General features: G+C 37.0%; 2 protein-coding genes across 3 annotated transcripts in view; one reads left to right on the top strand and one right to left on the bottom strand.

Moving 5' to 3' along the window:
- Positions 1-1478, bottom strand: part of LOC107737412 (dual specificity phosphatase 28-like) — a 6282-nt gene extending 4804 nt beyond the window's left edge. Inside the window, exons 1-2 of one of the 2 annotated variants that reach the window (XM_016548900.1) lie at positions 1433-1478; positions 668-742 (exon numbers count right to left, since the gene is read on the bottom strand). The gene's annotated coding sequence lies outside the window, so the exon portion shown is untranslated. Of the gene's footprint in view, positions 1-667; positions 982-1432 lie in introns of those variants that run through there. The other variant, XM_016548899.1, reaches the window with a different exon arrangement.
- A 35-nt stretch (positions 1479-1513) lies between these two features.
- Positions 1514-11274, top strand: part of LOC107737411 (pre-mRNA 3' end processing protein WDR33-like) — a 19735-nt gene continuing 9974 nt past the window's right edge. Inside the window, 7 exon segments of the mRNA XM_016548897.1 lie at positions 1514-1706; positions 5246-5468; positions 5548-5616; positions 5693-5797; positions 7577-7672; positions 7783-7934; positions 9400-9497. Coding sequence (XP_016404383.1) covers positions 5265-5468; positions 5548-5616; positions 5693-5797; positions 7577-7672; positions 7783-7934; positions 9400-9497 — 724 coding nt within the window. The 5' untranslated portion in view covers positions 1514-1706; positions 5246-5264.

Here is an 11274-nt window from a genome sequence, read left to right as displayed (position 1 = left end):
TTTTATGTTTACGCGGCGCAATGCAACGCAATGCGTAAAAAGACAGTGTAAGTCATTATAATCAGTAATTATGTTCCCACTGGATGCAACAAATGCCTCGTTTGTAATGGGTTTTAATGTTTATGTCTCGTCGCTCCGGCCGGACACGGTATGTGAGGGGCGTAACATTTCCGTCTCATGCTTGAGGTATTCGGCCAATCACAACGCACTGAATAGCTGGCCAATCACAGCACACCTCGCTTTTTCAGACCTATGAGCTTTGTAAAAATCGACACGTTTCAAAAAGGCGGGGCATAGAGGAGAAACAATAATGTACAGTATGTGGAAAATAATGTGTTTTTTTTTACTTTAAACCGCATAAACACATTTCATTACACCAAATAATGTTTTTAGCAGCATCATGTGACCCCTTTAAACAAAAGTCAACTACAGACGTTGCATCCATCGATTCCGCCATGTTTCTCATTGACACGCCCCCAACTCGGAAACTCGGGGCTTAAAGAAAATTTCGAGTTTCCCACTCGTAATAACGACTTTGTGGTGGCGTTCATGTGCGTTCAACTCGTAAATACGATCTATCCGACATGACTTGAACGCACCATTAGTCTTCCACCCTCATTCAAAACATGAGATAAACATTTAGCTCAGATTTAGAAACCATTCTGACCTGCAGATTAGGCGCGTTGATGATCCTCGAAGCGGATGTGTCAGAGCCTCATCATCCTCACCACCACCACAGTCCCTATGGCAGGGAAAACGTGCAGTGAACGCACATGCAGCTAAATTACCCCGCCCATTTATGTCAATAATCGTATCGCCTTCCTTTCCTTCAGTAACCAGTGCAGGATTAAAAATAGCTCTGTTACTTGAAACCTTGGCTTCACATACAGTTGACCCAATCTAGATTTCATGCCTTTGCTGACGTTTTGTCATTGAATAAAAAGTCACCGTCCAAACAATTCAGTAGTCGAATAACTTATCTGCAGTTGCAACACGATGTGTTGGCAATAGTGTACAGCGATATGAAAAAATAAAGATCTCATATGCTGTGTATTTATGGTAATCGAATCATAGCCCCACCTAATGAACAGTTGTGTATTCCAAATGTAAAGAAATCGTTTCCATTCAGTGTCATTGTATGTAAATTACATTCTCAGTGTTCCTTTTATGCTTAACTGATAAAAGAACGTCATATGTGTTTAGAATGAGGTGAGAGTAAGTAGACGAGAGTAAGTAGAAGTTCTGGGTTAACTAACCCAAATAATCAAAGAAATAACTAAATAAATAAGCAATATTAAGTAGTAGTAATAATATAACTACTTATAAAAAAATGTGTAGTATGTAACAACTTTTGTTCTAACCGCAATTGACCAGACAGGTAAATAAAATTAAAAAAAGCGTAACGTTAGTATGTAACAACTTTTGTTCTAACCGCATTTGACCAGACAGGTAAATAAACATGCAGTGACGCAGTTCTCCCGCCGATACGTCTGACGTCATGACGTTTCGGAGTTCAAAGCAACGAGATGAGAGGAAGCCTCGCGATGGAGACAGGGGGTTAATTTAACGCGGAAAAATAGCGAATTAACGCGCACGTTGGAGACAGTTGACATTTCATTTTCAGAAAGACATTACAATAGTCTCCACAAGGAAGAGTTGTGTGTTAAATTTAGATTAATAGACTCAGTCAGCACTGGATATTTTGGGTGAGTTTCTGAAGTATTGACCGGGCGCCATTAAAACGCTGTGCGGGAGACAGGAAAGAAATAACCACTCTCACAGCCAATACACAGCTATCTGCTTCAGCGGACAGATTCTGCTCTCAAATAAACACATTTATTTGTAAGGAGATTCTGTTCACATTCTGGTAGACAGGGAAAATGTGGCCTGTTTGTAAGGGCCTGTGGTATCATCAGGTATTGTGTTAGCTGGCTAAAGGCTAACAGTCCTCGAACTGAAGAGAGACATTTTCGACCTCGAACAAGAAACTACAGGTATAAATTATGCATTAGTCGCCAAATTACGTTTTGTTTTAGCGTCTACAGTTAAGAGATAAATGTCTTTAATATTCGACTCATGTTTTTTAGTTTAGCACTGCGTTATTACATCAGTAACGTTACAGTATGTAACGCCACCTAAAGAAAAGACATTAAACAATTCCTAGAAATGTTTTTCCTGGCATTCACAAACCCCTCAATGTTACCCAAATAACTGAAGGTTTTTTTTTCACATTTTTATATCCCTTTTGCGAAAGTGTACAATATGTTTTCCATTAACAGCTCTTAAATTCAGTCCTATTTCAGAAATACAGCTGCATTGGGTTTAATCTAAAAAAATATTTGAAATGAAATGAAACGAAACTATATATACTGCATCTATGACCGGGTAGCGAAATACACGTTTAGTCATACTGGTAATAAAATGTGTTCTCACTTTTCCATCATGTAGAAGTACTTTTTTTCTTTTCTTTTTTTTCTTTTCTATCATTAATCTTTGTGATTACTTGTGTGCAGAAGAACTGGGTACTGTTTGAATTAGCTTTCTTTGTTTGTTTTCTCCCTCCTCCTCACAAATTAATCATTTGCATAAGCTTTAAGGGGGTTAGGGTACACTTGGACAGTTCTTCCCAGCTGGTTTTGTTTCAGGTGTCAAATTTTATGTTGGACATCAAGTGGTTACACAACACACTGTGAAATGTAAAAAAGACACATTGATGTTTAATCATATTAACGTGGTCTACACAGTAGCTATGCAAGATTGAATTCTTTACATGTCTTTTGAAGTGTAATGGCTTCATACTCGATAGCCAATTCAGTGCAAAAAAACAACACAATGGTCAGCACAAATCATTTTAATTATTGCTGTAAGGTTAAAAAAAAACAGGTGTATTTATGTTTAGTGTTTTTAAGGATTGTTTCAGGTGTCAAATTTTATGTTGGACATCAAGTGGTTACACAACACACTGTGAAATGTAAAAAAGACACATTGATGTTTAATCATATTAACGTGGTCTACACAGTAGCTATGCAAGATTGAATTCTTTACATGTCTTTTGAAGTGTAATGGCTTCATACTCGATAGCCAATTCAGTGCAAAAAAACAACACAATGGTCAGCACAAATCATTTTAATTATTGCTGTAAGGTTAAAAAAAAACAAAAAAAAACAGGTGTATTTATGTTTAGTGTTTTTAAGGATGAGGTCATTTAATGACTAGTATGTGTTGGCAGCCTCCTAATTAATCAGATCTCTCATTTTTATTTACTTGCGACCCACCAGTTGAGAATCACTGCTCCAGAATTTTTTTGTTTTTCCCCTCCTGAAGGGACAACAGCTATTCTGTCTATGGTGCAGTTTTGTTGCTCTTTGATGTCTGATACACATACCCACTATATATATACATACATACATAAATACACTTGAGTAAATGGATCCTTTTTTAAAAATAATTGCTCATGTTGTTTTTTCTCAGAAGCATTTTCCTAGGCATTAGCAGCATCATTCACTCTTATAACACAGACTGGTTTTAACGGTTTAGTACACATATGTATTTGACCCAAGTCAACTCTAAGGGTGTCTAAGTAGGATACATGAGTTGTATTTGTATCGAGAGAAGTAATCCATCACTGAGATCTCCTTTTTTATTTTATGAGTGAGCTACATCAAGAAACTGGCCTGATTTATATATTTTTAGGAAAACAAAATGTTACAGAATGCAATATATATCTGCATTTTAGGATTTAAATTTCAATAATGATTGCTCGCCAGCTTTAGTATACTAATTATTACACACAATGTATTTATTGCATACTAATTACAACTAAAACACATCTACTTAAAATCACAGGGAAATATACCTGGTTCTGTTGCAATAGCTGAATATAACTAGTGATTTAGGATTTCGTTTCTTTTGCATTTACAGTGAAATGTCCTATACATGGTGTTGAGCTTGTTAGATGCACTCAGTCATTAATGTAATTCCATCTTTTATGTGTGCACCGTTGTGTGTGTATTTTTTATTTTTTTTATTGGAAAGTCAGTGAAATTGGCACTCCACTATCCAGACCTTGCATTTACAGTGAAATGTCCTATACATGGTGTTGAGCTTGTTAGATGCACTCAGTCATTAATGTAATTCCATCTTTTATGTGTGCACCGTTGTGTGTGTATTTTTTATTTTTTTTTATTGGAAAGTCAGTGAAATTGGCACTCCACTATCCAGACTATTTTGATAATGGTTTTAACTGGAGGATGTCTTTAGTGATTGCATATTTTTAATATTTGAAAGAATGTCAACTGTACTCATACTTAGTATGTTTGTACTCATACTAAGATGTTTGTGCTGCTTTTTTAAACATATTTAAAGTTATGCAGGGTATATTTATTTTGCTCTCAGTGCTTCAAATTACACATGCCTAGATTAAAACCAAAACTGTTTTAGATTCTGCCGTATTTTATTAATGATTTATTTCATTTTGAAGTATTACTGTGAAAAGTATGATGCATTTAAAGGTCTTTTACTCTGTGATTCCAGATGCTCGACATCAATAAACATTGATGTAATTTCTCTGACATGTAAAATTATCCTCTCCGTAAATCTGGAAAAAGCTCTTAAATTCAGCTTGGGTTTGCTTTGATATCACTTGCAAAATGCCGCAGCTTGCATTTGGAGCAACTTTTTATGGAAACCAATGTATAATTGTGATAAAGAATTTCTTTATAATGATTACAAAGGCTATTAACCTTTGTGGTCTGTCATCCATCTTCACTTAATTGCTGTTTATTCCTCGAAGTACTGTTTTGGTTAACTTAAGTAATGTAGTCAGTTTCTTGCACGGTTGAATTAGAGGTGTTTCTTATTTACCAATCGGTTGTCTACCTTTTTTTTTTTTTGCTGCAAGCTAGCTTTTTTTTGGGAGCAAACTTATTAACCATAAAAGTTTGTTTTTACGCTTTAAGTGTAGTCAGCAATGGATACTTAAGGGTTCAATGTGCCAATATTTCAAACCACTTAGAGTATTAGTTTAACACTCCAGGTGGTTTGAAATATTGGCACATTTAACCCGTTCGTATCCATTGCTGACTACACTTAAAGCGTAAAATCAAACTGATGTGTTAATGTCTTTTCTGTCTCTATGTTAAATTTTACATTGACCTCCGCAATTGGTTGTTTTGTGTTAATTTAAAGTGAGCCAATGTAATAAACTCTAAACTCCTAGTAAATTTCTTTCTCCTCACATCCTCAGGTGTTGCAAAACTGTCACTATGGCAACAGATATTGGCTCACCTCCCCGGTTCTTCCATATGCCTCGGTTCCAGCACCAGGCACCTCGTCAGCTGTTCTACAAGAGGCCGGACTTTGCCCAACAGCAGGCTATGCAGCAGCTCACTTTCGATGGCAAGCGCATGAGGAAAGCTGTGAACCGCAAGACCATTGATTATAATCCGTCTGTCATTAGATATCTTGAGGTATAAGCCTGACAAAATGTAACGGTGTGCCAGTGTAACATCTGGCAAATGTAACCTCTGGCAAATTACTCCATTTCAGAATCGATTGTGGCAACGAGATCATCGAGATTTCCGTGCTATTCAACCAGATGCAGGCTGCTACAATGATGTATGTTTCATTACTACTTTGGTTAGTTCTTATGTTTTTTTCTTCAAGTTCATATATTTCTCATAATTTTTTGCAGCTTGTTCCTCCAGTTGGTATGCTTAATAACCCTATGAATGCGGTTACAACAAAGTTTGTCAGAACCTCCACCAACAAAGTCAAATGCCCTGTGTTTGTTGTGCGGGTAAGTGTTAAGCTTAAAATTTTGTTTGATTCTTTATGAGTTAAAATTAGGGCTGTCAATAGATTAAAATTTTTAATCTAATTAATCACACCCTTTTTCTGTGATTAATCGCGATTAACCGCACACTTCATGAAATTAAGCATAGACCATTTATCTTGTTTCAAAACAAAACAGCAAAGAAAACCAAAAGATTGAAGGGTGATTCTCAAAAATCTGTATTTTCTGCAAGCTTTTTTCAAGATAAATTAGATGTCTTTCCAAAAAAGGACTCCAAAAGGACACCAAAGAACCAAATGATATAAGGAGCCCATTTAAGCACATATGAAAAAAAAAAAATGCTAAAAAAAACCTGAATTGTATAGTATGTGTACAGGGCATTCGTTGCATCCAGTGGGGACATAATTACGGATTATAATGACTTGTACTGTCTTTTTACGCGTTGCATCGCGCCGTGTAAACATAAAACATGTGATCGGAGAAATGACAAACAACAAGTGCTACTTCTACACTGCTCAAAACTCGCGTTTGAATCATCAGTGGCAAATTCTTTAAATATAAAAAACGTACTTACAGTCTGAGTCAGAACAGCCGGCATTGTAGTCTACTCTCCCAGGATCAGGAAACAGTCCTCCATAAAATGCGCTGTACACATCTGAATATTTGGATTAAACTGTTCTGGAACAGTGTTGTAAATACAACTTAACCACTGATTTCTAGTCGTGTCCTCTTTTGGAAGACCAAACAAAGTAGTTTTGCTTTCACAACGAAACAGCTTCACACACCGCGGCTTTGAGTGAGCGGAGGCCGAGGGCCTAGAGTGAGCCACGGCCTAAACAGACATGTCTGTGCCTGTGCATAAATACAATGTGCGATCAGTGCGTCAAGAGTACTCATACACGCGTTAATATAACAGACTCACGCGTGCTTACTGTACGACTCCTGTATGCCATCGCAATCGTCTTTACCTTGATTGCAGTCTTCATCCATCAAAACTTTACTAGCGAGACACTGGTTATCCAGTCGCATCTCATCTGGCCATACATGGTGGGATGTGTTGACATTCCGTTCAGTCTGTACTTCACACAGCGCGATGTGTGAGGGCTCGCGCTCTTCAGGGACAATCACAGAATATGACAGAGCTCGTGTTTAAAAGCGAAACACACTGGAATGAATAATTCACTGAAAACGCAACCCGAGTCTCTGTTTTCTCTGCAATCTCTGATGTAATCAGCCTGGTTTCCGTTATTTTAGCGCTGTTTTGGACGGATTGTTTGAATGCATTCGCTTACTGGATCATTGGACTGAAAACTTTCCCGGAGTTCAGCGGCTTAAAATGATCTGATCGCAAGCAGAGAAGCAAAATTGGGTTAAAGGCTTAAAATAGAAATTGTGCTTCAGTAATTTTGCGTTAATTGCATTAAATTATTTTAACGCGTTAAGGATTGTAAAATTAATCGCATGCGTTAACACGTTAACTTTGACAGCCCTAGTTAAAATGCATCATTTATATAACCCATGTACAGCCTACTCCTTTGGTTACTCTAAACCAGGGATCCTCAAATCTGGCCCACGAGATCCACTTTCCTGCAGAGTTTAGCTCTAACCCTAATCAAACACACCTGAGCATGCAATTCGATGTCTTCAGGATCATTAGAAAATCACAGGTAGCTGAGTTTGATCAGGGTTGGAGCTAAACTCTGCAGCGCATTGGACCTCCAGGGCAAGATTTGAGGAACCCTGCTCTAAACCATTCCTTACCCTTTTCTTCCCTTCTTATAGTGGACTCCTGAAGGCAGGCGACTTGTAACAGGTGCCTCCAGTGGGGAGTTTACTTTATGGAATGGGCTCACATTTAACTTCGAGACAATTCTGCAGGTAACCAGAGACCATATTTTAGATTTGTGGCACACCACCCTTTCCTCACAACCTCAAAAGCTTGCTAAAAGGTCCTTATTTATTTATCCATATTTTTTTCTCTCTCATAGGCTCATGATAGCCCTGTCAGGGCAATGACCTGGTCTCACAATGACATGTGGATGTTGACTGCAGACCATGGAGGTTACGTGAAGTACTGGCAGTCCAACATGAATAACGTCAAGATGTTCCAGGCTCACAAGGAGGCGATTAGAGAGGCCAGGTCTATACACAATCTACCATTTTCTGTAGTTAACCCAAGCCTGTTACTGCCTCTGCAGGGGCAGTGCTCTGCCTTTAGGGGGTTCTCCTCAGTGCTGTTAGTTCTGATATACTGTTCCCTGTGCTGCTCAATGTTCATGTCCTTTATTATTGACACGTTTGTGTGTTGTTGTTGTTTCAACACTGCATTTATGTCACCTGTGGTATTCTCATCTTTTATATACATAACTACTATGTACAGAAAAGGTGTATTTTCACACTTTTAAATAAAGTATTCCCAATTATTTATATTCTAAAGTGATGACATACAGTCTAGAAAAAAAACAAATCTTAAAAAGACCCTCAGGGACTAAAGTGTTTTTGGAAGGGTTTTTAGAGCCTCAATAGTGGAGGAGTTGGACACATGTCTTTGCACTGGTCTATTTGTAGGAAATGTACACAACTTTTAAGTTTCAGTTCACAATGGTTTACCAGTGAGACGGGAGCTGTGCTGCCCCTACTGGCCATCAGAGTCTTTGTCACGCTTTCAGTCAGTCCCTAATAAAAATTCTGCCTCTAAATAAAGATTTCTAGGAATAAATAACTCACTTTGATACAACTCTACGGGTATAAATGCACATGGCAACATTTTCATCCACATTGAAGTCCAGGTTTATAATTCATTGCCACTCCCTTTTATTTTGTTAACTCAGACACAATAGAAGAGCATGTAACGTCCTTTCTAATGCAATAAAATGCATTTCTTCTACCATATTTTTAAAAACAAAAAAAGGAAGCCACAAATTTAAAGCCAGTGTTATCAGATCATACAAATGGCTCATGGGTTGAAGTAAAACAGACTGAAGAGAGGCTTCCGTTCACTTCAGTGTTTTTTAAAAAAATGTTTATGCTTCAAAAAAAAAAAAAATCGAGTGCATAGTAAGAACATCTGAGCACTATGGGTAATGTTTGTACTTTATGTTGTTAGGTGGAGTGATACTTCTGCCTTATTTCTGTGTAGACATAGTAAAATAATGGTGTATGTTTGAAGGTCAAAAGAGTGAGTTGGTGAACTGAGGCAGGCTCAGTTTTGCCAAATGCTTGAACCAGCTTGTGTGCCCTCTGGAAGGAAGAGCAGTCTGTGTAGGCATGATTGAATTTGAAACATACATGATTACATTTACTTATTGAACTAAAGTTATTACCTTTCATATGCTCATTCCATTTTCTGATGTTGTACAGCAAGGCCCAGAACACAGAGAAATGTGCAGTCAGTGTTAAATGTCTTTCAATTCAGCTTGTTGTATTAAATATGCATTTAGGTAAGTTATGATAGGACCGTTCTGTAGAGTGAGTTGTCTGCTAAGGAGATGGATGGTTCCTTGTCAGATCCACTCAAAGGGCCCCCGCAGGGTGTAAGGTGTCCACCCCACAGAGATCTGCTATGTTATCCTTCATTGTTGATTCTCTCCCTGCTGTGTCTTCAGTTTCTCTCCTACGGATAATAAATTTGCCACTTGCTCTGATGATGGAACTGTACGCATCTGGGACTTTCTGCGCTGTCATGAGGAAAGAATTCTGAGAGGTATGTTATATAAGATGTGGAGATATTCACAATCACAAACACTTTTACACTTTTAAACAAAATTACACTGTCATCTGGGTTCACAAACAGTCTTCACATTACCTTTCACACACATCTGCCAACTTTACCATGGGCTGTCGGTATCAGTTTTTTGTTCCTTGTTTGTTGTTGTTTTGTGTTTGTTTTTTCTCTTTATTTTACTTTTTGTTGGCCATTTACATGGGTCTGCAATAATATTCATTAGACCTTGTGTTTGAGATGGTAACTAATATTTGACTGATAAAGCACTGAACCTGATAAATCCTTTTTTATAATAATGATAAAAGCATAATTCTCTGTATGTTGACTATTTTGTACCTTTTTTTAAGGAATGCATGTTCTTTCTATTGAATTTTCAAATATATATATAAAAAACTTTTAAAAACACAGTTGTTCATTTTGGCGTAATTTAAAATATTTGCATTTATTACAATGCAATGAAGATGAGGTATTGGTCCCTTTCAATACCAACATCATGTATAACCATGTAGACATGTATAACTTGACCTGTACCATTTAAAAATAAATAAATCAACCTTAAATGCACAGACATCATCACATGATGATAAACTTATTTCAAATAAAACTGAATAATAAAAATAATAGTAATAAAACATTTAATGTTTGTATCTTTTATATGCAATAGAGTGTGAGTAATGCAAAGAATTTATGTGAGTGACTGGGTATTGAAGCTTTCTGGTAAAATAAAGATTAAAAAATATCTTTGCTTAAAAAAAAATACTATGCTTAATACCTGTACATGTTAAGCCAGTGAAAAAACACCCTGAATTCCAAACATTTAGTAAAAAAAAAATAATAATAAAAATATTACATTTCAATCTCAATTAAGGAAGGCACAATACTGTTGTTTTGACAGTTAAAAATGTTCAGACTTAGGACTATAATCAAATTACACAATATTATGTGAAAAGGGTGAAAAGCATAGGTTTTACACATTGTAAGAACTTTCACATTAAATTAAATATATCTCGACACGTCAGTTTCCAAGTGCTACATGCTACATTTGCAGTGATCTGCACTCGTATCAACAATAGAAATAGGACTTTGTCATGCTTTTTTTATCGTTATTTAAAAAAAATGTATTGTACTGATTTGCATCAGAACAGAACACATTCTTTCAAAACTATTTTCGCTCTTTAACTAACTTTAACTGTAGACTATCCTCCTTTTCCTCATGTTTGTGCAAACACGTGTTCATTTATCTCAGTCAAATAAAAACACAGCTGTTAAAGGGTTAGTTCACCCAAAAATGAAAATTAGGCTGCGTTTTACTCAACCCCGAGGCATCCTAGGTGTATATGACTTTCTTCTTTCAGACTAATCCAGTCGGAGTTATATTAAAAATTGTCTTTGATCTTTCAAGCTCTATCATTGCAGTCAGCGGGTGTTGCATTGCTTCAGTCCAAAAGAAGTGAAATAAAAAGCGCCCATCCATAAAAAAGTGTCTCACACGGCTCCGGGGGGTGAACAAAGGCCTCCTGTAGCGAATCGATGCGTTTTTGTAAGAAAAATATCCATATTCAAAACGTAATAATCACTTAAATCTAGCTTGCGCTCACTGTTGTAAACAAGCAGTTCCGGGCGGATGACGTATGAGGTCAACTTTTGTGCATGCGCCGCTCAGAAGTGGCGCACGCGGAAATGCCGCGGAGAGATCAAAACAAAACAACGGTCAAGAATTAGAAGTACAAAACGAGGATTTGTAAAAAAGAATGTC

This window comes from Sinocyclocheilus rhinocerous, unplaced genomic scaffold (assembly GCF_001515625.1).
Source record: "Sinocyclocheilus rhinocerous isolate Xijiao unplaced genomic scaffold, SAMN03320098_v1.1 scaffold734, whole genome shotgun sequence".
In the NCBI taxonomy this organism is placed as follows: Eukaryota; Metazoa; Chordata; class Actinopteri; order Cypriniformes; family Cyprinidae; genus Sinocyclocheilus; species Sinocyclocheilus rhinocerous.
Note: the sequence above shows the minus strand (reverse complement) of the source record. Positions and strands in the feature narration are given on the sequence as shown.